General features: G+C 39.8%; 1 protein-coding gene across 12 annotated transcripts in view; it reads left to right on the top strand.

Annotated features, from left to right (window-relative positions):
- DLG2 (discs large MAGUK scaffold protein 2) overlaps nucleotides 1–27279 on the top strand; it is an 884334-nt gene that overhangs the window by 512656 nt on the left and 344399 nt on the right. For 11 of the 12 annotated variants that reach the window (XR_009454391.1, XM_059708253.1, XM_059708256.1 and 8 more), the window contains one exon: nucleotides 19394–19550. Coding sequence is in view for 11 of the 12 variants with exons in the window: in XM_059708253.1 (XP_059564236.1) it covers nucleotides 19394–19550 (157 nt within the window). In the remaining variant the exon portion in view is untranslated. Of the gene's footprint in view, nucleotides 1–960; nucleotides 1286–5449; nucleotides 5525–19393; nucleotides 19551–27279 lie in introns of those variants that run through there. The other variant, XM_059708257.1, reaches the window with a different exon arrangement.

Genomic DNA, 27279 nt, shown 5'->3' on the forward strand with positions numbered 1-27279 from the left:
TGGAAGAGCCACATTCAAGGGGCCAAAGAGCTGCATATGCCTCACGAGCCGCGGTTTGCCGACCACTGCCTTAGCCCCATGTTTTTGGTTCCTAGAGTTACAGTCTTCCATTTAGCAAAACTGATCATTAGGATCAACTAATTCACACTGATAGATAAATGTCAGTTAGGTTTTCATTCCACAGTCATTCATTGAGCATGTTCTTGGTGCCAGGTATTGAGGACACAGGAGCAGAGAAAAGAAAGCTCATATTTATTATGCACTTTTTATGTTATATATTAATTCACAAATGAATATGATACTCAAGAATCTCAGAGTCAAGTGGAAAAAGCAACCATGCAAATAAATTAGTATCCTTGTAGAAGACTGTCTTATACTCTGCAATTTACTCTTGTGATATGCCACTCTACTGTGGACTCCTGGGATGCTGAACGTCTGCTTTATGGTTATAGTCCTGACCCCAGTGGAGCCTTCCTGAAGCATAGTGGATTCTCAGTGGGTACTTGTTGAATGGATAAAGCATAATGATTAGGACAGTTCGTATGTGAATCTATGGAACAGAATCCTACAGGAGCTGGTGTTAGATGTGAGGAGAGCAAATGTTCAGTCATGAAGAAAGAGGCAGCTTCCCAAGCAGACAAGAGAGAAGAAGCCATGTAGCTCAGGCAGAGGGGACTATACATGCAAAGACCAAGGGAGGGAAAGAGTCAGGCGTCAGAGAATAAACTAGTAATTCAGAGAAAGTCAAGGAGTCTTGATGTGATTGGAATTTAGAGTATTTTTGAGAGTGTGCCAAGAGGCGAAGCTATCCAGGTTTGTTCAGAGAAGAAAATGCTGATGATTCCTTTAAAGTCACATTGTGTTAACGTCAGTGTCCAAAGTTGGCTTTCAGATTTCACCATGGGCAAAGGAACTAGTCAATGAATAACTTTAAGAATGCCATGTCCAAGAAGGTTTTGAACCAGCCTCTGCTTCTAAAGAGTCTGGGCAGGAGAACATAGATCAGTGAAAGAAATGAATTTTCTCAATTGGAAAAGCCAGATGTGAAGCAATGATCTTACACTTCTTTTCCTGGAGAGGAAAAGAGAAAAGGATCAGAAAATCCATCAGTGTTCAATTAATTGTTAGGTAGAGCTTTCCCTGGAATTAGCAGAAAACAGAACTTAAAGCAGGAAAAGGCTACTGTGACATTTGTACAAGCCAACATCTGCTCCACCCCAGAGAAGAGAACAAGTGAATGTTTCTTTTCAAGGAAGAATTTTTAAGGGTTCGGCTACAGCTAAAGGTTAGTGAGGCATTGATATTCCTTGTATATTATTTTTGAAAACGAATTTCACAAATAGTAATTAATGATGTGTTTATATGTTAATGCTTTGTCACTTTTTTTCTTTAGTAATTCTTGCATATATGTCTTAAGTGTGTGGAGACTTCTGAAATTCTGTTACCAAGGTTTATGGGAAGTCTTGCTATTTGAATACCAAGGTGAATGCCCAGGTGCCTGGTGATAGCTACCCTTTATGAATATTATTAGCCTTATACTTCAAATCCATTTTCTCAAGTGACAAGCAGAATAAAATAAATTTTTTAAAGGGCAGTGTATAAAAATAAAATAACATAAAGTGACAGGAGTCAGGGGGATTGGATCAGCCCCCCTTTCCTCACTAAGCAGGTTATGCTCACAGCTGCCTGTACATCGGCCCATGGAGTCCCTACCGGAATGCACTAGCTTTCTCGGGCTGCCATAACAAATTACAACAAGCCGCATGACTTAAACAGCAGCATCTATGGTCTCACAGTTCTGGAGGCTAGAAGTCTGATATCAAGTTGTCAGCAGGGCCATGCCCCCTCTGACACCTGTAGGAGAGAATCCTTCCTTGCCACTTCCTAGCTACTGGTGGTTTGCTGGCCATCTTGGATGTTTCTTGGCTTGCAGTTCACACATGACTCCTATCTCTGCCTCCATGTTTACATGGTATTCTCCCTGTGTGAGTCTGTGTCTTCACGTAGCTATCTTCATGTCAGAAGACCAGTCAGACTGGATAAGGGGTACACCTTACTCTAATATGACCTCATCTTAACTAATACAACTGCAAGGACCCAATTGCCAAATAAGATCAGATTCCGAGGTACTGGCACTTAGTGCTTCAACATATCTTTTTTGTTGTCTATTAACCCATAACACAGAGTGTAAACTTCTTAGGGGCAGAGACTGTGTCTTCTGTAGCTTTGATTGTCCAAGGCCCAGCCAGTGTCTGCCTAGTACATTTCTGTTAAATGAATGGAAGTGTGCACAATGCTCAGGTCTCTGGAGAACTGAGCCTCAGTGTACCTTATCCAGGAGCATCTTCCTGACCTGGCCTCTGCCTCCAGGTCTCCACTGCAGCCCTACATTCCAGTCAAACGAGAATTTTTCATTTTCTCCAAATACCATGTATTCTCTCACTTTTTTCATTCATACGTCTTCGTTGGCATTAAACATCATCCTACACCCTATATCTCTGTATCAAATTACTTGCTCTGTTACTGTTTGAAGCATATCCAAAATGTGTATGAGTGAATGTTTGCTATTGTAATTAGCTATTTTTACATACTTCCCTGCCCACTAAGAGAAGAGCTTCATGAAGTCAGGAACTAAGTCGTGTTCATAGTTAATCCCAGCACCAAGCACAGCACCACAAGTGAATGTACCTTGAAACTCCAGGGCTCCTCAATTGCATGGGCCACTTCAAGCCCCTGTACCTCATGCCAGGCACTGTGCTGGGTACTGGTGACACAGAAGCAGGGGAAAGGGAGCTCATAATTACTCAGCACTTTTTAGATATCAGCCACTAGCACTCTGAGTGAATGCAGAACTCTAGGAGTATAATGTTATACATGTAATATTTATTATATCTTTTTAAAGAGGATCCCCCAAACTGTAAAAGGTTCATAAAACCCATATCTGTCCCTGCATAGAACCTGTAGAGCTGAGTATTTCTAGCCATAAGTTCATGTGTAAATTAAATGTATCTCCTTTACCAAATTTCCTCCAAGCCCCATCCAGAAATTATTTATGTCTAGATCATCATCTCACTTTTGATGTTTTACTTATAATATTTTCTATTAAATTAGAGTTTTACATATTTGTCTTATTTTCTCCACTAGATTATAAATTCTATAATAATCAGGTCTGTGTTATAATTATCTCTACCCATACTATAAACTCTGAAAATATGTGTGCTCAATAAATATTTGCTGAGGGAATATTAAGAGTAACCCACAACTTACTTATTAGTATGGTCCAGGCATTTACTTTCATGATTGCATTGAATACAAAAACACGTGATGTACATACCATTATTTCCATTTTAAGGATTAGAAAACTGAGGCTCAGCCAGATGAAGTTAAAATGACAGGTCTCATAGCTAATAAACAGAAATCCCAGTTCAAACTTTAGGTGTGTATCTGAAGCCAAAGCCAGGCTCTCAACCAGTGCAGTTAACCGTTCTTCAGGAAGTTGAACAGGATGTATTTCTTGTGCTTTAAGAATGCCCATTTGGTAGAGGAGCCAGACATGTAACTGTTTTTAAGTGATGAATGCTATAATGCCCCCAAAACAAAATGCTCAGGGAACACCACCCAGGAGATGGCTAAATGTGCCCAGGGGAGTTGTTGAAGGATAAGCCATTCAGTTGGGATGGACATTCCAAGCAGAGAGGAAAGACAGGTGAAAAGGTACATAGGGGCCTGGCCATCAGGGCCACATAGGAAGTTGCATGTGGTAGGAGAGTATGAACCATAAAGAACGTGTAGAGAGTTGACGTTGAAAGACTTTTTGGAGCCCAAATCATAAAAGCCTCACAGGCCATGCAAAAGAAACTAAGGAGGATTTTATTTCTCAGGTAGTAGGGAAGCAATGGGAGCTTTAAAAAAAAAGAGGGATGAAATGATTGTATTTGTTTTATAAGAAATTTTCTCCAACAGCATCATGAGGAGAGAGTACGGGGGCACATGACTATTACGAGGACCCTAGTGAGGACTCCCTGGCAGGCCCAGGTGTGAGATTCTGTAGGCTTGAAACAAAGCAACAATGCTAGGGTGATTGGAGAGGCATTTCTCAGGTAAATTGATTGCATGTATTAGGTGATTGAAGTGCTAGATGAGCACTAGAGAGGCAATGCAGAAGTTTCTGATTGCAAGGTTGGACAGAAAGCATTAACTGGATAAGGAATAAAAGAGAAAAAGTAATCTGGGGAGGTAATGAGTTCCTTGTAAGGCAGGTAAATAGAAGTTTGGAGTAGAGGAGACTGTGACCTGGTCTGGAGATATGAATTAGTGACTCGTAATAAGGAAAGGATAAGAACACCCATTTATTATCCAGCTGGCATGGCTCAGTGGTTGAGCGTTGACCCATGAACCAGGAAGTCATGGTTTGATTCCCAGACAGGGCACTTGCCTGGGTTGTGGGCTTGATCCCCAGTAGCAGGCGTGCAGGAGGCAGCTGATCCATGAGTCTCTCTCATGTTTGATGTTTCTATCTCTCCCTTCTTCTCTAAATGAATTTTAAAAAGAACACCCATTTATTAACTCATTTAATAAATATCAGGCCCTTACTATGTGGCAGGCACTATGTTAGGAGCCAGAGACACAAGGTGTTCCCACTGTTAAGGAAATAACAGTCTAGTGGGAGATAGGCAACAAAGAAACAAAATATTCTTATCATGAGGAAGACATGAGGGAGGCAGTGTTAAAAAATAATGGAATAGGGAACTACTTCAGATGGTGTGGTCAGATAGTACCATTTAAACTGAGACCTAAAGGAAGAAGAGTTGTTCTGCAGGAAATAGATAGAGGAAAGGAGTGAGAGGAGAAGGCAGCCAGGGATACAATTTTTGGAAACACCATATATGAAGAGCAAGACATTGAGGGGACCCCTTCAAGGAGACTAAGAAGGAACAAACAGAGGTAAGAGAAGAAAGAAAACACCTATTCTCTTTGATAAGAGAGAAAGGGATTCTCTAACTGTGCTGTCTACTACAGTAGCCATTAGATACATGTGACTTCAAATATAAGCTGTTTAGAATTAAATAAAATGGAAAATTAAATTTCTCAGTCACATTTCAAGTGCTTAATAACACATGTAGTTAGAGGCTACTGTATTGGACAACACAAGCATGCAATATTACCATCATCACCAAAAGTTCTATTGTTGGGGTTGATGTAGAGGGAAGTGCATTTGTCAAAGCTGAAGACAGGTCAAGTTGGAGGGGAACTATAGGGCCATTCCCATTCTCTCCCCTCTCCTCAAGGTGAGTCCTAAAACTGTGTTGAATCATCAAATAGAGTTGTGGTTTTAGAAGTGGGAAACTCTCTTTTCTGGTTTTCATTAAGTAAATGTATGTAAGGCTAGAGTTGGAAGGGATGATAGCAATTCTCCTTTACTGTATTCGCCTCTCCCTCTCTCATACAGCATGGAAACTGTCATTCAGAGAAGCTGTTTTCAAGGACACCCAGGGCTTCACGTTGGAGTTGAGACTCCCAACAGGTTTCAGTCTAAATGTTTTTCCCACAATAATGTGGATGTATCCAAATTAGAGTTAAGGAAAGACCTGTAAACCTTGAAACCAGTGACTTTTAGTTTAATTCATTCAAGCCATTTCTCCCATAGCACACTAATTATAAAGAGTTTGAGTATTTACTGGTAGTAATTAATTGGAAATTCATAATACCATAGAGCTCTATTGCAAAAGACAGTTTAAGTAATCTTTCAGAAAATGTGCTTTGCCTTTAGGAAGAATATGCAGGGTGTTTTTTTTTCTCCTCTAATCCCATTATCAAATATTGGTTTAGCTTATACCTAGCTTTCATAAAGTTTTAAAAAAATATTTCATCAGTCGTGAAAGCTTAAGGACAAATGTGCAACTATAAAAAAAATAACTCTGTCAAATGCTTGTAGTTTTATTTAATGATGTTGCTAAAATTATTTATATTATAACCAACTGCTCTTTAAAAATTCAAAATGCAACAGGAAGCAGAAGCAAATACCTGTCATTATGGATAGAATATATAACTTAATAGGGAAGTTTTCAGCCAAAACATTATGAAATACAGGAAAACAAGAAGGGTAATTCTATTTTCTTTGACTTTGGAGATGAGATGCTGAATACAAGCTATGATTATGAAAAGTGAGAGCAATACTTAACTGCTTCCTTATTTGTCTTTTGGAGAAATTTAGACAAAAGCAAATTGAGATGAAACATGGCTATCATATTTGATATGTGAATAAGCAAAAACTCTAAATATTTCAAAAGTCAAACTAATCAAGACTAGATTGCTACAAATCTATAGTTGATTTATGTTTGTATAGTTGATTTCTACTTGTTTATTTGATTTATTTTACCAAGAATATTGTATGTTCTCAAACGTGTAACTAATTCTGAGATTTAATCCAGAGAGAAGAGCTAAGAGAGACTTTTTTTTTTTTTTCAAAGGTTGCAGACTGGATTTTGGCAATGAAAGTGAATGGTATTTGTTACAGCCTCAACCAAAGCCCCTTGCTCTGCAGCAGGGATGTCTGTGGAGAACTTTAGAACATGTACTTCAGCTCCCTGCAGGCAAACTTGGGAGGTTGTAGAAACAGCACAATATGACAAACACTTAGGCTCACAAACAGAAGTTGCTACATGCACGGAGTCTCCCCTGGGGGCAGAAACATTCAGTGCCTTCACATTGTCCAAGTATAAACTTCGCATTCCTTAGCTTGGCGTCTACATTCCTTCCCCATCTGTCTTGGTCTTCTCATTTTCCTTGACACACACCCTCCACTCCATTCAAGCTGTGAAACACCCTGTTCTCCAAACACATCTTGCATTTGCTCCCCTCTGGCCCTGGGTTCATGCCACCTACTGAAATACCATCTACTTTCCTTTCCACTTAACCAGCTTCCACCCATCCATCAAGATCTAGCTCAGACCCTGTCTTCTCCATGACTTAATTTTTTTTCTTTAAAGCAGAGATTTCTCACTATTCATAACAATCATTTGGCATTTAACATATGTGGTTTTGCATTCCTTGTTTATTATTTTGTGTATGTCTATTTGTTTTCCAATGGCCATATTTCCCTAAAGGGGAAAAAAGTTTTAGTTAGCATTTATTGAACACTTGTTGTGTGATTCTAGTACTTTATATATTATTTCAATCCATCCTCACCGTGTCTTAAGATAGACATTACTGTTCACAATTTATAGCTGAAAAAATAAGACATCAAAAAAGTTCCAACAAGGTTAGTCAGCTATTAATTGATATGATCTCTCTAGCTCCAATGTCCTAGTCTTTCCCGATATCACAGAACACCATACTATCCCCATCTAATAGAGTTCTTTTTATCTCACAAAGTACCAATCACAATGTATTTACTGTATACTCAATATCTGTGTTGCAACCATTTTGCTGAAGTCAGCCTATTCCCTATTGCATAAAGAGCATAGATCCTCCTTTGTAATGCCAGATTTCCTATCTTATCATATCCTCATAACAGCAGTTCAACAAAAACACTTTATCTTTGTGTATCTATGTGATGTCCAATAATCTGCTTCACTGATTATTAGACTAATTGATGAAATTAATGCTTTGAATATGAATATAAAGTACTACAGTCTTCTGAGGCACTAGGTCCTGTAGATATAAGACATCAATCACAATCAATCAGCAGCTTTGAAGCCTTCTGTGATTGGCCCCTAAACCACCACCTTCAGCTATGCCCCCTCTTCAATGTGTGCTAATATGCATCTGCTTATCCTTCTGAAATGTCTCTTTCATCCCCTATTATTGTTCTTTTCATCAACAGCATTGTTCACATCACTACAGTTGCATTTATAGAGAAATAAATATGAGAGAGCCCAGAGAGACTAGCTGGCGCTTTTTGTATGACCTCAGTTGGTAACAGTCCTTTATTGGGTTATCACAATACTGGATGTGGGTCTTAGGTCTGCCTGCTCTGAAACTCAATTTTTGTCAGTGTATCCAGGATAATTAAGCTCATATGCCATAATGCCAAGTTACTCATTTACAATGGGAAATATATCTGCCCACAATAACAGAATGTGCTAATTAGTACATCCACTCTCATTAGCAAAGGCACAGTGGAAAACCATGATTTAATTAACAGGTGGCTTGATGAGCCTGAACTCTGAGAGAGGGAAATCAGCCAACCAGATGACCTTTATGGCTTCTGTCATTGAGGTAGGATGGCCAGCTGAACCCATCTCATGAGTTGTCCCAACCAACAAGCACATCCCTATCAGCGACCTGGAGCTGGGCTGGTGAGCACCTCCACCACACAGTTCTGGAGATACCCTGCAAGCTCTTCCTCCTGGCACCCAGGAAGACTCTCTCTCCCTCTTTTATTTTCCCAATTTATCAAGTTTTATTCATGTTATTTCTAAACTAAAACTTCTTCCACATTTAAATATGCCCTGTTTAACGTGACATGAAGAAACAGGCCCTCCCTTTCGTCTTCCTTTGAGCCAAAGTCAGATCAGATATGTATATTTGACATTGTTGAGGGGCTAATATTTTTGCTTTAACCTTTTGCTTAGGATATAGCTTTTCAGGGTCCTCATTTTGGCATGGGTCTTTGATCTGACCTCTGCCTCCGGGCCCACACGGTCCTATTCTTCATGCCACTATCCACTCTGGACACCGGAATATTACCTCTTTGCTGCCTGTAGAAACTCTTTAGCCCACTGCTAGTCCCGGTACTGGCTTTCTTCTCTGAACTTGTATTTCCATTTTATTTTCAGCCACTGAGGATTTCTCTTAGTGATGTGCAAGCTTAGCCAGTCATTTAAAAGTATTTTATAAGTATTCTATTCAGAAGTTTAGCTGCTTTGTAATGGAGAGGGTTTATAGGGCATCTAATCTGCCAAAAGGCTAGAAATAGAAACTCAATGTATACTTTCCTTTAATACTTTTTTGCTTTCTAAATGCTTTTAACTCATTGTCTTAACTGAATAGCATCACTCCCCCCATAAGGCAAACATAAGTCCTTGCCAAGTTATTGCCCAAGCAAGGAACCTGTCCCACAGAGAGCATTCTTGGGTTCTCACAAGTCTCTAGAGATGGAATTAGAATTCAATATCATTTCTCCCAAAAACCTCACTTGTATTTTCTATTCACGTAATATATTTTGTGTTTTTGTGTGTCTCTCATAAGCTCAGCCTGTACAAGTCCCCAAAATTACAAAAACACATAAACCATGATCTGTATCCTAGAGCACCATACTGATTAACAAACTGATAAATACAGTTATTCAGAACAAGAGAGACAACAATAGTGGTATGATCAATGAAAAGACAATGTGTTTTCAAAAACGAAGTATTCAGGTCCTAGCTGGTTTTGCTCAATGGATAAAGCGTCGGCCTGTGGACTGAAGGGCCCTGGGTTCCATTCAGGTCAAGCGCACATGCTTGAGTTGAGAGCTCAATCCCCAGTAGGGGGAGTGCAGGAGGCAGCTGATCAATGATTTTCTCTTATCATTGATGTTTCTATCTCTCTCTCCCTCTCCCTTCCTCTCTGAAATCAATAAAAAAAAGTATTAAAAAAATAAGAAGTATTCAGTCTGTCTAGAGGCAGGGGTGCATGGGACAGCAGAGAGGAGACAGCACCCAGCCTCAGTATTGGAGGCCAAGTAGAAGTTCATTAGCTAGGTGAGGACAGAAGGATAAAATCATCATTTTAATCAAAGACAAACAGCCTGAGAAAAGACATTAAGACAAGGAACAACCTGGTATGAGGAGATGCGGTTGGCAACATTATGTGCCTGGAACATTGGGTGCCAGGGAGCACAGTGAAGTTAAGCATTGGGGAGGTAGGTGAAAGTCAAATGATGAGGAACTTTAAATGTCATGCTAGAAGTTTACACTGAGTATATATTGAGATTCTATTTTTAGCCACTTGGCAGATTTATCCTGTGGGCATAGAGATCCCTGGAAGGCTTTTGAGCAGTATAGTATGATCAGATGTGTATTTTAGAAAGACAACTAGACACATTTTCATTGCTTACTTCCCATTGCAACACACAGCCTCTCACCATGGATGTTCGGGGAGTTGACCAGAGGTTCAAAGCTCAAGGCACATCCCACTAATGGCCATGAGAAAGCCTTCAGATTTAAGTAGTCACTTCCCTTTTTAAATCTTGACCCCTCTTTAAGCCATCTGGCTTAAAAAGAAAGAATTAGCCCATAGCATCCTGCTTCAGAAAACATCCCAGCCGGCTTAGAGCTTCCTCCGAGACTCCTGCTAAACAAGATTATGCTGCTGCAGATCTGCTACAGCTGGGAGCAAGTCAGGCTGGCATCTCTCCAGTTGTTCAGCATCCACGGGTTTTATAATTATAAAGGCTTTTTACATCACATTAGAAAGAAAAATAAAACTGCTTAAATGAGCGTAGCAAATTTCGTCCAGGTGATAAGAAAAAGAAAACCATTTTTAAAGGAAGACCGGTCGCTCTTTGCTCTTGGCTACTTTAGCTTATTACACACATGTTTCTGGATGAGTCTCACACCTGGGCTTTTATAGCTGTTCACATCTGGCTCTCTCACCCCAGGCTCTGTAATCTTTGTGTTCACAGTGCCTGACACAAAGTAGATACTTCATAGAGGCTGTGTATCGAAAGGTGGGATGGATGAATAAAATGTTTTAAGTAGATAGATGAATTTTTTTGTTTTGTTTTTAAATCTTTATTGTTGAAAGTATTGCATATATCCTCCTTTTTCCCCCATTGACCCCTTCTAGCCAGCGCCCACCCCAGGCCTTCACCACCCTGTTGTCCATGTTCATGGGTTATGCACACATGCATACAAGTTCTTTGGTTGATCTTCCCACCCACTCGCCTTCCTTCTAAAATTCTACAGTCTGCTCCATGCTATGTCTCTGGATCTATTTTGTTCATCAGTTTATTTTGTTCATTAGATTCCACATTTGAATGAGATCATGTGATAATTGTCTTTCTCTAACTGACTTATTTCGCTTAGTATAATATTCTGCAGGTCCTTCCATGCTGTCTCAAAGGGTAAGAGATCCCTCTTTTTCACTGCTTCATAGTAGTCCATGGTGTAAATATACCACAGCTTTTTTTTTTAACTCATCTACTGATGGGCATTTGGGTTGTTGTTGTTTTTTAAATCATATTCTGAGTAACCGGTTTCTATCTTCTATAGAGTCCATACTTAAAATCTAATATGAAAACTGAAATTAGTAGATAGTACCTACTAGTAGTGGATACAAAAGCAAATGGTATGATCCCTGCTCCCTAATTGATCACTGTAACAGGAGAGGGAGACAAGTAAACTAATCGTGTAATAAGAATTATGATAGATACATGGAGAGAATGCTGGAAGAGGCACTAACCCAGACTAGAATGGGGAGATTAAGGAAAGTGTCAGGATGGCTTCCAGAAAATCATGATCTTTGAGCTCCATCCTGAATAAAGAATGAGAGTTAGAATTTTGTTCCACAGTCTATGTGTTAAGATGTATAATAATGACTAGTAATGGGCCCCTAAGTCATCTGAATCCTGGATGATAAATAACAGTAATTGGAGCCCAAATCATTTCAATAATAAAGGTATTGCAGTTCTTTTTTTAAATATATTTTTATTAATTTCAGGGAGGAAGGAAGAGGGAGAGAGAGATGAAACATCAATGATGAGAGAGAATCATTGATTGGCTGCCTTCTGCATGCTCCCCACTGGGGACCAAGCCCACAACCTGGGCATGTGCCCTTGACCGGAATTGAACCTGGGACCCTTGAGTTTGCAAGTCGACACTCTATCCACTGAGCCAAACCGGCTAGGGCTGTTGCAGTTCTTTATAAAGTGGTGGTGTGCACTCATTTATTCAGTCATCATGTGTTTATTTGGCAGTCTTCTGGGTGTATTGGGGATACCTAGAATATATGAGGATACCATATCTTCAAGAAATTATAATCTCACCAGAGGCTACAATGACCTCACACACAAAACAGTTCATGAAAATGTAGGGCATTACATTTACCAGACCCAAAGTCATTGGCCCAGGCAATAAACACACAGAAGTGAGAGCTGTAGCTCAAAATATTTGGTATGGGCCATTATGAAGAAAGTGTACCTTAAGCAGGTCTAATATAAAAGGGGGGGAAATAAGACAAAAGTGTGGGGGGGAGGGGTGGGTAAGATCAAGGAACAGAATATTGCAAATGAGAAAACTTGAACGGGAAAGACAGAGGTAGTGCTGAAAATGGAATACTAAATCAAGTTAAAGTTACAGAGACCTACCATGAACCAAATGCCATGCTGAGCACCATGGAGGAAACAAACATGAAAGTGACATCAAATGTGCTATCAGAGTGCCCACAGCACACAGGACACTGGCATCCCATAGCTGGATCCACTACTGACATGTTGGGATACAGCACCATACCTTTAATTTTTTTTATCATTGTCAACTTAGAATTCTGGAAAATTCACATAAAAATCTAGATTCTTCCTATATCTTTAGAAATTGGAGAATCTGGCAATACTAGTTGGTGTTCCTACTTGAAGAAATGATCCAGAGTTGAGCAGAAGCAACCCTATAAATGGAATACCAATAATATATTTCCCAATTTGCTACCATCCCTACTCAGTCTGCTTCACTCATTAGTGTTATCAGCCCTATCCCTGTGGACTTTAGATGACATTTTTGGTTAAAATCTAGCAAAAAGGGCCTTGGCTGGTGTGACTCAATTGGTTGGGCATTGTTCCGTGCACCAAAAGGTTACCGGTTCAATTCCTGGACAGGGCACATGCCCAGGTTGCAGGCTCAATCCCAGGTGGGAGGCATGCAGGAAGCAGCCAATTGATCTTCACTCTCACATCAATGTTTCTCTCTCTCCCTCTCCCTTCCTCTGTCTCTCCCTTTCTCTCTCTCTCTAAATCTAAATTTAAAAATCTTTTTTAAAAATCTAGCAAAAAGGAACAATATTTGCATAAAATATAAATAATATAAAAGGGGGAAATTATACGGTCAGCCCTCTGCAACCACAAATTCTGCATCCACGGATCCAACCAAACTTGCCCAGTTGGTTGAATCTGTGGGTGTGGAACCTGCAGATACTTATGGATAATTTGAAGTAAAGAGCAAAGTGAGGTCTAAATCATGTGGGAGTTCATTCATTCATTTAATCACTATTTTCTGAATTACTGTTATTTGTCAGTCATCTTATTACATTTGGGGAAATGCTGGTGCCTGGGTTCCCAAAGTTCACAGATTATTGAGAGAGACACATACACGAGTAAATAACCACTGCCCTGTGTGATAAATACCATAATAAAGTTATGTGGACAAGGCACAATGTGGCCCCAAGGAGCAAGTGATCACCTGTACCTGGGGAGTCAGAGAAGTAGCACTTGAGCTGAGTTTTAGGATGGCTTAAGCCAAGAAATGGAGGTATGGTGCAACATGTCAAACTCAGGGGAACATGAAGAGTTTGATATGGCTGGAATATAGGATGACTGGAGACATTTAAACAGGAAACTAAGAAAATCAGATATGCATTTCAATAGAGATAATATGTTTGGAACATTGAAACTGGAATCAAAGACACTTGCAATTAGGAGGCTATCCTAAGAGCGTAGGCTTGAACTAGAGGGGACAAATAGGTTAAAGTGGATATCATGACCTTCAGAGAGATACTAGTGCAAGGCAACATAGGATGAACTATTAAAGTGCGTAGTTCAAATGATGGAAGCTAGGGGCAGTTAAAGTGAATCTGTGTCAATAATTCTAGAAACTGTATTCTATAAGTACTAGAGCCCAGTGCATGAAAATCGTGCATGGGTAGGGTCCCTAGGCCTGGCCGGCAATCAGGGTCAATCTGTGGGGCAAACAGCAGGGCGATTGGGGAGCCCCCACCTTGGCCAGCCTGGTGCTGCACACTCGCCGGCCTCGCCCCCCTGACACTGCTGGCAGTTGCCTCCATCTGCAGGAGGTGACCAGTGGGGCGATGGGGGGAGGGTGGGGGAATTGGCAGGCAGTGCCAGCCCGCTTGCTGCCCAACCCCACCCCCCACCACCGCCAGTCGCCTCCCTCTGCAGGCGGGTGATCTGGGGGGCCCTACTGGCACCCGCCTTGGCTGGCCTGAGGCCTGCAGGCTGGGGGCAGCTCCTGTGTTGTGCATCTGCCCCCTGGTGGTCAGTGCATGTCATAGCAAACAGTCATTCCACCCGTCGTTCCTCTGTTCAGTCGATTTGCATATTAGGCTTTTATTATATAGGATATTGTATTTCTTTTTAAAATTTCAGGTCTTCCTCTGGCTTATATAAAATACATTTTAGTTTAGTTCTTTTAATTTTTATTAAGTTCTCTCTCCATTTAATGGACAAAACATTTAACTTGCAGTAAAGAGGCAAGCTCTGTCAAAACAATGAGATACCACTTCACCCCTTTTACAATGGTCAAAATCTAGAACACTGACACCAGGTGCTGGTAAGAAACTCTCACTCATTGCTGGTGGGAATACAAACTGGTACAGCCACTTTGGAAGACAGTCTGGCAGTTTCTCCTAAAACGAAACATATTCTTACTATATGATCTAGCAAACATGCTCCTTGGCATTTACCCAAAGAACTTGAAAAAATCGCATCCTCACAAAAAACTTCACATCAAGGTGTATCGCAGCTTTACTCATAATCGCCCAAACTTGGAAATAACCAAGATGTCCTTTGGGAGGTGTGTGGATAAATCAACTGTGACACATCCAGACAATGGAATATTGTTCAGTGCTAAAAAGAAATGACCTATCAAGCCATAAAAAAGACATGAAGGAACCTTAAATTCCTATTACTGACTGAAAGAAGCCAATCTGAAAAGGCAACATACTGTGTGATTCCAACCATATGGCATTCTGGAGAAAAGCCAAACTATGAAGATAATAAAAAGATTAGTAGTTACCAGGGGTTGTGTGGAGAGGGAGATGAATTCATGAAGCATGGGGGATTTTTTTTTAGGACAGTGAAACTATTTTGTATGATCCTATAATGGTGGATACATGGCATTATACAGTTGTCCAAGGCCATTGAATGTATGACACCAAAAGTGAACCCTAGTGAAAACTATGCACTTTGGGTGATAATGATGTGTCCTGTAGGTTCCACAATTGTAACAAATGTGCCACTCTTGTGGGGGGTGTTGATAATGGGTAGAGGGTTATGCATATGTGGAAGAAGAGGCTATATGGGAAATTTCTGTACCTTCCTCTTATACTATGAACCTAAACCTGCTCTAAAAAATAAATATTAAGATAATCAAAAAAGGAACTAGCTCTAATATTTATTAACTATGTGTCTAAGCTCAACAAGCTTAGACAAGTTGGCTTATCTAAGTATTAATAAAATAAAACTTCTAATATTTCACAGGGTTTTTATTTTCTAACAGGAAAAAAATAAATGAAAAAAATTAAAATATACACTTTAATATAATCAGTCCTCAGTATAAGGAATTTAAATTAGAAAAAGTAAATCATTTGGAGTGTGCTTAGGACATTATATTTGCATATTATTTTACAGATTTATTTCTTTGTTATTTCTCCCCATTATTAAAATAAGCATCATAATTCACTACAATATAAAATTGTATTTTAAAAAAGACACTTAAATCTCACAAATTAAGAAAATTCCAACTAATTGGGTATAAAGACTTGTTCAGTCGTTTGAAATAAATGAGGTCCAGTTAAAATACATAAAACCTACTGTCACTCAAGAATTGCATGCTTTATGTCCCTACAAATAGGAAGCAATATACCAAAGTGCAGAGTCACTAATAAAATGGCCCATGTAAGTAACATAGAGAAGTTATGGGAAATGAGGTTTCACAATGCTCTTTTTTGTTTTCTAAATATATATTTCAGAGAGGAAGGGAGAGAGAAACATCAATGATGAGAGAGAATCATTGATCAGCTGCCTCCTGCACACCCCTACTCTGGGGATTGAGCCCACGACCTGGGCATTCACCCTGACCGGGAATTGAACCATAACCTCCTGGTCCATAGGTCGATGCTCAACCACTGAGCCACGCTGGTCAGGCCACAAAGCTCTTTTAAAGCTGTATTCTTTCTGCAGAGAGTCCCTTTGCATAGTAAGCATGTAAGAATAACTCTTACCTCCAAAGGAATGATATTCTCTCCCATTTTTCTAAGTACCATAAAGCTTTCACTTTCCCATTTTTGATAGAAGCATCAGTACAAGATAGTTCACTGTCTTCTTAATTTTGCAAGAAGTGTACATGAGGTGAAACTGACAGCCTTTTTGTCTGAGAAACATGAGAGAGAGGTGAGGTGATGGCACACTAGAGAATAAATGCCCCTCTAAAGAGGACCCTGCTCTAGCCAGTGGTTGCTAGGCAACAAGTTTGAGAGTCATTGTTGATAGAATGTCTGATTCCACATGAAGCCACAAATCTATATTTTAGGCATTTTTTTTCTAAATTTAAAAATAAGCAACTAATTCAAAAATGTGTAAACACAGTAGGTCAGATTAAACCTTCAGCTTGCTGATTTGCAGTCTCTGGAATAGATCATGGACTCAGAGATTTTGAGTCAGAATCTATGTGTTAATCTTACCTTTACAACTTAAGAAACAGTAAAAACTTGGGCAAGCATTTCATTTCACTAATTTAAAAAGTTGCCGTAATAATGTCTTCATCAGGTTGATGATTTTTCTTAAGACTTTATATAAAAATTTTCAAGCAAAAATAAAAGTTTGAAGACTTTTACTACAATGCACAACCTAGATTCCACTATGAACATGTTACTACACTTGCTGTGCAGGTTACCTATCCATCTATCAATCAACCATCCATCTTTCTTTTGGATCAGTTTCAAAGCAGTTGCAGACATCAGTGTACCTCCTTCCAATGACTGCTTTGAGGAATAAATGGGATGATGCACAGAAAGCATCAAGCACAATGTCTAGGACATGGATAAACATTAGAATCATATTAGCCCCCTTCTCTATATCTATGTTTACTATGTATAGCTTGAATCTCATTGGATCCACTAAGAGTGTTTTTATACTCGGGAAAAGGGAGACAGTAACTCTTCATCAAAACCTTGTTGACCTCTATCTTCAAATTGTGTTCAGATTCAGACTTCTGGCTCCAGCCAAAATAGAGTATTCCCATACCTTTCTAATTCTCCCTCTTAATTAAAAATAAAATTAGCCCAGCTCAGTGGTTGAGCATCGACCTATGAACCAGTAGGTCATGGTTCCATTCCTGGTCCAGGCACATGCCCAGGTTGTGGGCTTGATCCTCAGTTGGGGGCATACAGGAGGCAGCCGATCAATGATTCTCTCTCATCATTGATGTTTCTATCTCTCCCTCTCTGAAATCAATAAAAATATATTTTTAAAAGACAAATAATTTTTTAAAAAAAGAAGAAGAGCCTGCTCCTATACCAAAAGCCTGGGGCAAGGGTAAGCTAATAGAACAGGGAAACTTTTGATAATAGTAGCCCCAACTCCAGCCAAACACCAACGGGAAAAGTATCGCCTCACCCTTCCAGTACTAGTACACTGTACAGTAGCTAGAGTTCTGACCCCACCAGGGACAGCCTGGAGAGGCAGTTATGAGATGCCCCACCCCCTCCACTGGATGGTGTCAGTGGGCCAAACAGAGCTGGACTTGCACCCCCATCAGGCAGCAGAGAGGCAGAACTAGGTGATGTGAAGGTATTCCTGGATGAGATTAACATCTGAATTAGTATATGGACTGAAGCAGATTGTCCTGTCTAATTTGGGTGACCTCAACCAACCCATAGAGGGCCTGAATAGAACAAAAAAGTATAGTAAGAAAAAAATGTTCTCTTTCTCTTTCTCACTGTCTTTGAGCTGGGACATTGCTCTCCTGACTTCAGACTCAGACTTGAACGGAAACTTCCACTATCAGCTCCCTTGGGGCTCCAGCTTGCCACCTGTAGATCCTGGGACTTCTCTGTATCCATGGCTGCATGAGCCAATTCCTCATAATAAAATCCCTTATATCTCCTATTGGTTCTGTTTCTCTGGAAAACCCTAACTCATGCAGTCCTACTAACCACAAGAAACGGAAGAAGCTGGATTCTGCCAACAGCCTGAACGATATGGAAGTGGATTCCCCCCACCCCCCAAAGCTTCCCAATAGAGCTTGGCCCAGCTGACACATTGATTTTAGCCTTGTGAAATCCCAAACAGTTGACTTAGACAAGCAATCAGATTTCTGACCAACAGGGCTCATTCAGTAGGCAACCAATCAATGTGTTTCTCTCACATCGATGTTTCTCTCTGTCTTTCCCTTTCTCTTTCACTCTCCCTAAAAATCAGTGGAAAAATAGCCTCGGGTGAGGAGTAACAAAAAAAAAAAAATAACAAAAGGCACATTGGTCAAACCTAAGGCTTGCAGAATACATTTCTTAAAACTACTTACATAGAGAATAGAACTAGATGCCTTCTATGATCCCTTGCAATCTTATATTCCATAATTTTCTGGCCTCTCCACGTTCTCAGTGAACTGTTGACTCAAAATATGATCTTTTATCGTTTTATTGATGACCTCAAATCTGGATGTAAGGACCCAAATCCTATCTGTGTCCGACTGCTTCCAAACAGCTCCACATGGGTGTGCCAACATTATCTGAAACTGAACTTGTAAAAATCACATTCACTCTGGGCTTCACTGCCTTCACCCTGGGCGTCACTACCTTTCCCCTTTTGTGATTTATTTAGATGGTCTTACTCCCCTCCTCCTCCAATGCCTGGGTCCTTGTCTGGGCCCACTGTTTCTCTTTCCAACTTTCTTTTCATGTTGTCTTTTTTTCATGATTGCTGCTATCACCGTTGTTTAGGCTGTCACTTCCTGGGACCTGGATCATTTGGTCAACATCCTAACTGATTTTCCTGCCTCCCATCATAATTATTCCTGGTACCTCAAAGTCTCCCAGTGAGTCCCTACTACCTACAGAGTAAATTTTAATTAACTCTGTAAGACCTTTCATGTCCGGCCTAGTCGATCTAGTTTCTTGCTCCCCAAGTTTTCCCTCTCTTTTTGGATACATCCATCCTACCGAGTGCTATTCGGTGCTCAATATAAAAACAGATGTTTTAGACGATGCTAAAGTGGAAGTAAGGCTAGTTTAGGGAAATGTTTTGGAATTAAGAAGTGGCTTTGCATGGTATTTTGGCACTTATTTCAGTGAGGAATTCAGTACGTTCCCTGATAGTAACATCTTTCTTGATGTGAAGATCTATCTTACTTTGGGAAGTGAAGTAAGTGAATTGCTGGTATCTCATATCCCAGTGAAAGTAAAAGCCATCTAAGTCTTGATTGGGTCACCTCTGAGCTGTGTTCTCTGCTTGTTTCTGCAGGGAGCCCCGCAAGGTGGTGCTGCACAAAGGCTCCACTGGCCTGGGCTTCAACATTGTGGGCGGGGAAGACGGAGAAGGTATTTTTGTGTCCTTCATTCTGGCCGGTGGACCAGCAGACCTGAGTGGAGAGCTCCAGAGAGGAGACCAGATCCTATCCGTGAGTATTTCTCCTTAATCTTCATTCCCACCATTCAAGAAAAAAAAATGACTTTCAGTTATGACTCAAAAGCACCTTAATTACAAAAGAAAAATGATGAGAGCATTATGGTTTCAGGTACATGTTACAGTTTAAATGGTGTTCAGGGGCTTGATGCTTGTTTCTTCCTTCCATACATGTAATGGGGCTAGTGTTTTTATTTAGATTTTCTTAGAATATGTGCATCCAATTGAACATTGAGAAACATGACTCTTTAAGGTATATTATTTATATTTTTAAATGCTTTTTTTTTTTTTTTTTTTACAAATCCAGGATTCTGTTCTAAAAACTACACCTTTATAATATGTATAGTTCTGCATACAACTATGTAAGAAAATGTGTAACATAATGCTATCCACAATTTGGTGGCATTGATAAGTGGTAGCAGCATCACCATTTACCTAAATGCAAGAATTAACAACAAGTTATTGAGCACTCGTTATTTGCCAAGAATGTTATAAGAGTAATTTTTAATTCTCACAATTACCTGAAAGGTATTGCCCCATGTTCAGATGAAGAGAATAAGGTTCAGAGAGGTTAAATAACTTGTCAAACTTTATGTAACTTGAGAGAGTCAAGGGTTTAAACATTCAGTTCTAATACCCATTATATCTTCCCTCTCTCCTTTGCCACTGTCTTTAGTTCTTTTCTTCCTCTTTCCTTTCTTCCTCCTTTCTTCTCCACGTCCTTTCTTTTACTCAAATATGTAATGACTGTTTCTTTCCACTACATTAAGCTATCTCCCTGGTACAAACTTTATGATAGGTTGTTAAATCCATTGTGAGTATTCATGTCTACACTGAAATGTTGGTACTCATGCAAATAATAATGGGGAATTGCATAAGAAGCCTACTTCTTATGACTGAGGTTATGGGTTCATAACTCAGTGAAGCACTTAGTATGTTTTTTTATCATGTACTTAGAAAAATTTGCTTTTGTTTTGTAGTTATAACTTATAGCTAGAATTTTCCAAGCAACCTTATATTTGTTAGCCGTTATTCCATCCTCCCCCCCTAAACACACACATGATTTACCTATCTATATAACATAGTCAGCTGACCTGAGCAAAGTGTTCAGTGATCTTGCCTTATGTGTCATATGGTTCTCCCACACATGTGTGCCTTTGCTCAGTCATCAGCTAGCAGGAGTCTGGGGGGATTGAGTATGGAAGGAATAAGGAAAGGCCCAAACCTTGTTCTGTCATCTGAGAACTGAACATCACCCCTTCAACTACTTTCCCCATCTACTTCTTCTATACTTAAATGATATATAAGATATAATGGTAAGGTTTAATATACACTATTAAACCTTACTGTCTGTATTTATTTACATTTTTCTTTCTGTACTAAGTGGAAAAAGCTCCATGAAAGCAAATTCTCTGTCTTATATGATTTTGTATCCTTGACATTTAGCAAAGTGCCTGGTGCTTAGCATTCTCTCAAAAAATGTTTATTGAATGAAAAAGTTTTGAATAAATATGATGATGCTTTAAAAAGTCACTGTAGCCTGAGAGATGGACTCTAAAATTCTATCTAGTACATACTAATGTATCCTCATCTTCCTGGCTCAAAACCTGTGGAATGAGAATCCACTTATGCTTTTATTACAATCAGCATTCACATCGTCATAAAGTGTTCCTAGATGCAAAGCATTTTCACATGCATTAATTTGGAGGATTTTCAAAGAAATCCTAAGGATCAAGACAGGTTATTGTTACTCTTACTTTCCACATCAGGAAAAGGGGACTCAGAAAGGCTACATGATTTGTTCAAAGCTCCGCAGCTACTGAATGTGATGTTGAACTCAAATTCAGGTCTTCTGACCCCAAATCAGTGTTTTTTCTCCCCACAACACCATCTCTTTTCAAGACCCGTCAATGGTCTCATTCAGCCCTTTGCAGTACACACTGCTTTGTGTACACACCACACTCAGGAGTGCACAGAACTAGAAAGATCTAATATTTATGTGGTACTTTTGAGTCAGTCACTATTATTATAACTAATTTAACTTTATAACAAAAAGCCCTATGTCTTTATATGCTCTTTTTAATAATGAAGAAAACTGAGGCATAGAGATGACACTAGACTACTTAACTCTGTTTAAATGAGAAATCCCCTAAGCTGCAGGTTTTATTCATTTTAATCTCTGTTCCGGTGGTAGAAAAAAGGACGAGCTAATAATCTTCTTATGGCTCATTAAAGAAAACTCACAAGTAATTCTTATTTCAAAAGTAGTTGTACCCATTTAAATAGTATTGCAAGGACCACATAGTAAATAAGGCAACCAATTGGAATTATATAGTCTTTTTAGAGATTACAGTTCACGGAAAAAAACAATCTCTGAAGTTCAGATCTAACTTCTTATATGTACAACATTGATAAGAAATAGTTTAATGATGAACCTGTTACCTGATTTTTTGTAAGTGGAAAGGAAGAGGGGGCAGTTCTCCTTTTTAATTTTGTGACAATTATTTAAACTGTGGCTAGACAGTAGCTAGTTTCAAGGCTCGGTATTGAAATTTCATTGGTTAACACTCTGAGAAAAGAATAAACAGGCTTGAGAGCTCAAACATCACAATATGAAAACAAAACTGTCAGAATAGAGTGATTAACAATGAAATGTGTAGGAAGGATATTCTGCATCTACTGCTTACACTGGGCATATCAGGACAAGATATGCCTTCCTGGAAAATACAGGAACAAAAACTATGAATAGTAATCAAGTTAAATAAAAATGCAATACATATTACTAGGTCATATAAGGTTAATTGCAAACAAGTTATGCTAACGGTTATGTAGTATAGAGAAGAAAAATAGAATCCCCAGGGAAGAGAACTGGAAGGTAGGTCTCTACTCTCAATTAGTCTTTATGGAGAAGAGACTTCTATAATAGGCAATTACTTTTCTGATTAGGAGCATAATGTCCATACCTATTTTCCAGAAGTATTTTCCCACACAAATTATAGAATCTTTCTAGTTTATTTATTTTACTAATGGCTTAACTATGTGCCAGGTTCTGTACCAGGTCTTAAAATCTCAAAGGTGAATGAGATAAATATCCTCAAAATGTTCACAGCCTAAAAGCCGATATATCAATATAGCTAATATGTGCGTGAGTACAGATATAGAGATAAAGATAGAGATAGAGATAGAGAGATGATAGATATAGATATAGATATAGATATAGATATAGATATAGATATAGATATAGATATATAGATATAGATATAGATATAGATATAGATATAGATATAGATATAGATATAGATATAGATATAGATAGATATAGATATAGATAGATATAAAAAAAGATATAGATATACACATAGACAGATGTGGATATAGCATACTGAGGAAAGAGAGGAGACAAAACACTTAGAATAGAGCATGTCATATTTCTACTAACAACTCTGCATTAAGAATGTGCTGGATGCTTTTTAAAGAGTGTCAGGTAACCTTGCATAAGGAAGACCTCTTGAGGTAGTTTGAGCCATTCTTTCTTTGGGACAGGGCTTGGACTAGATCGGCATTTCCCAAAGTATGAAGCAGCAGGATTGCATTAAGGTGCCATTAAGAGAAAGGGTACTCGGGTACCAAGTTTCTTCACTGAAAAACTTCTCAATTACATGTTACCAGTGTTCATTGGGAATCTCCTTAGAGGCAGATAAAGTATATGATTCCTCCCAAACAGATGTGACCACCAAACCCTCACTAAGGAGCACCTCACAGGACACCAGCAGTGGGAAATGTTTTATTTTTATAGCTCCCCTAACTGACTGTTTTCCTACAAGGTAGTCGGCATACTTACCTCTCAAGAAAAGGCAATCAGCTTTCTACTCTGTGTTAAGATTATGGGTGCCATCTAGTGTTCATGTATTGTCGAAGAGGGAGGTTCTACACTCCCTCGTAGAGATTTATTCCCCCATGCTCCCTCCCACCAGAGCTAAGGAACTAAAGTAGCTAAGATGCCGAGAGATAAATAAATCATCACTGGAGGCTACTACATCCCATGCACGTATTATGAGTGATCTTTTCTGTCTAAATTCTCCTTTGTGTATTCTGAGTCTCAGGGGTTTGTTGTAGAAAGCCTGCTCCAATCATTGCATCTTTTTCTATCTAGAGGCATTCATGAAGGGGAATTTAGGGCATTCAGCACGCAGTCACATTAACTGTTAACTAGTGCAGTTGTCTCCTCCGGCTTTCTTCCTGCAGAGGGAAAGATAGAAAAGCTTCTGTTATTATTTGTTTCAGTGCTTTGATATGAAAAAAAAAAAAGTGGAGCAGAGCACATAGAGGTAATACCCCTGTGAAGAGATTCTTCCCTGTCTCACCAAGCGATTTTAGTTTATTCATCCCTTGGGGATCCAAAAATGCCCACCCTGGCTGACCTTGCTACTCCAAAGCTCCCTTTGAATGGACTGGAAGTATTTAACTAACTTGATTGGGAATGTGTGTTGTCAGGAGTGAAATGCTACAGCTGTGTAGCTGAAGGAACAATAGGTAATTGTGAATTTTTAAGTTGAAATTAGAATTACAGTGTGGATTTAGAGAGAGTGACAATGCGTCCCAGCTGAACTGGGTGCTTGATTAATTCTCAGAGTACCTACTATCTTCATGTTTAGAGCCATGCAGAGGCTTTATATTTGCCAGATCCTTACTGTCAAGTTATTTAAATAAAATTGAGTACTGTGTACACGGTTCACCATCCTGGGGTACCGATTAAGTCACCCTTATATTGTTATCTCAAATGGCAATTCTAAATCCTTTCTAGCATTATGCCTGAAACCCCCGTGCAGTGGTCCTCTTACCCAGCCCTTCCAGGGACCGCTACACACGGGCCATGTCCTTCCTCTCTAGCTCTGGCCCCACCCCCTCGAAGGAGCCTTGCTTTATAGTTTTCAGTGTTTGAGGGTTTCTGCCTAAGGGGCTGTTTCCCGGTGTTTCTGAAGCCATCACACCCCGACACACCAGAGAGGCTTCTGAGGCCCATGTAGAGACAGGGACAATAGCATCTCCCCGCTCTATGCTGCTCTGTCAGCTCATTTCCAAAAGCACAACAACTTCAACTAGAAGTCTCACCTAAGCAGCTCCTTTAGCTTCTCTCCTCTCATCCTCAACACAAGGAGTCACCCAGGCTCTAGCAAAATTTCCGCCCTCCCCTCAGAGACAAGCATCAGTCCCAGCTCTGGCCCACCATGACCAGGAGAGCATTTTTTCTGGCAGCTCCACCCACCCCACCTTTCCCAACCCCAGAAGAAGGGCAAAAAGACTTAGAGACCAACACTAGCTTAAACACAGCAGTACATATCTGGAAACTGGGGTGATTCAACATCTGTATTCAGGTTAAGGGTAATTTCACAGCTTCCCCCAAGAAAATGGATAGACTTGTTCTCCCTACCCAGCTTCATCTCCAAGGACCTAGCTTATAATTTTGCTCAAAGAAACAGTATTTGCTGAAGAGAATACTGAATATCTTTAGCTTGAAAGACATTGAATAACATGTATTTTGGATGCATTCCCACCCTACTCCTTCTCATCAAGATTTGAGAAATTTAAGCCCTAGCCAGTTTTCTCAGTGGTTAGAGCATCAGCCCATGAACTGAAGGGCCCCGGTTCAATTCTGGTCAAGGGCACGTACCTCGGTTGCAGTCTTAATACTGGGCCCAAGTCGGGGCATGTGGGGGGGGCAAACAATCAATGTGTCTCTCTCACATCAATGTTTCTCTGTCTCTCCCCATCCCTTCCACTCTCTCTAAAAATCAATGGAAAAAAAATATCCTCAGATGAGGATCAACAGCAATTTATAAAAAGAAGAAGAATTAAAAGATTTGATCAATTTCAGGGTCTGTATCAGCCAGGGCAACCTATTAAACGACTTTGAAGTGAAATCTACCCAAGTGGAGTTGCTGATGGTTTTGAAAAGATGAAGACTTCTTACCCTAACTATGATCGCCCCCTGCCACCCGTGTGCCTGTTCCAGGCATCGGTCTCTCTGCGGAACCCCTCTCTCTACATTCACTGACTCTTCTCTGGCCTTTGCCTCTCAATTGTGCAGCCTACTCAGCTGTCCCACCTTCTGGACTCGTCTTCCTGACCAACGCAGAGCTCACTGCTCCCCTGCTCAGGGACCATCTCAGTTGCTCAGGGGCAGGGATCTTTCCTCAGCCTTGGCTTCAGAGCCCCACCATCCTGGCTGATCCCTGGCCAACCTGCCAGAGGATAGGGACTCAGCTGGTTTTAGCAATGCCCTGTGAGTTCTTTATTCTTGTTTATTGCCCAGGATTATAAACATCTCCATCGCATACTAACTTCCAGCCTCTAGGAAGAGATCATTTATTATTATTATTTTTTAGATATTCCTTACCATCTAGTCTTTTTTAAATTTATCTTTATTGTTGAAAGTATTACAGATGTCCCCTTTTTTCCCCATTTACCCACTCCACCCCACACCTCCCCCAGGCTTCCACCACACTATTGTCTGTGTCCATGGGTTATGCATATACGCATATAAATTCTTTGGTTAATCTCTTCCCACCCACCCACGACCACCTTCCCTCTGAGGTTTTTTCCATGCTTCTCGCTCTCTAAGTTTAAACAGTTTATTTTGTTCATCAGTTTGTTTTGTTCATTAGATTCCACATATGAGTGAGATCATGTGCTACTTGTCTTTCTCTGACTGGCTTATTTTGCTTAGCATAATACTGTCCTGTCCAGGTCCCTCCATGCTGTCTCAAAGGGTAAGAGGCCCTGGGAAGAGCTTCTTTAAGAAGCATGTCATAGATCTGGTGTTATACAGAACACACTTGAGAATAGCTGGAACTGGCATCATCAAACTGAATTTCAGACTTTTGAATGGTCCTTTTAAAAAGCATGTCCAATCAAAAGACAAGATAGGAGATGTTCTGTACACGGACCTTATTAACCTATTCGTATAAAGCCAATCTGCAGACATTTACTGGACATTGACTGGGTGCCCAAAACTACTAGGCACTGAGGATACAACATGGAAAAAAATAGTATATCTTTAGTGAACAAGTAGCATCAGGACAGGAGGTAAACACATTTACCAGGTATTCTCAATATAACATGGAAAGTGCTGATGGTAAGGTATGGTCACAAAAGAGAGGCTGTCCTTAGCCCAGCCTGGGAATGTGGGAAGGCTTCAGGAAGACAAGATTCCCAAGAAAGAGGGCCCTGAGGAAGCAAGAACAGTGGAAAATTAGGGATAAAATACCTAATATTTCTTGAGTATGAGCTTAGCACTAAGTATTGTACAGGATACCACACTATCATTTTATTGAATCCTAACAACCTTGTCAGGTTGGAGGCTCAGAGAAAGTCAATAATTTTCCCAAGATCCCACACATAATCAACAATGACCGTGGTATTTGAACCACTATTGTTTCTGATTTTAAAACTATTCTTTTCTGTAATTCCAGCCTTAAGAAAAAGAATTGAATTTAGCATTCTGCTTATATCTGAAACTATCTGCACTCTAAGTTCAAACAGTGAGAAAAACATAAATGCCTGAAATAATAGAACATTTATAAGGGGACATATGAGCCACCACAGGAAGCCATTGTACACATAGACACTAAAACTGAGCTGATTTAGAAGCAGCATCTAGAACCACTGATGTTTCTCTTAAGGGCAGGTCTGTGTCTCATTCATCTCTACATCCCATTAATTAG

This window comes from Myotis daubentonii, chromosome 9 (genome assembly GCF_963259705.1).
Source record: "Myotis daubentonii chromosome 9, mMyoDau2.1, whole genome shotgun sequence".
Lineage (NCBI taxonomy): Eukaryota > Metazoa > Chordata > Mammalia > Chiroptera > Vespertilionidae > Myotis > Myotis daubentonii.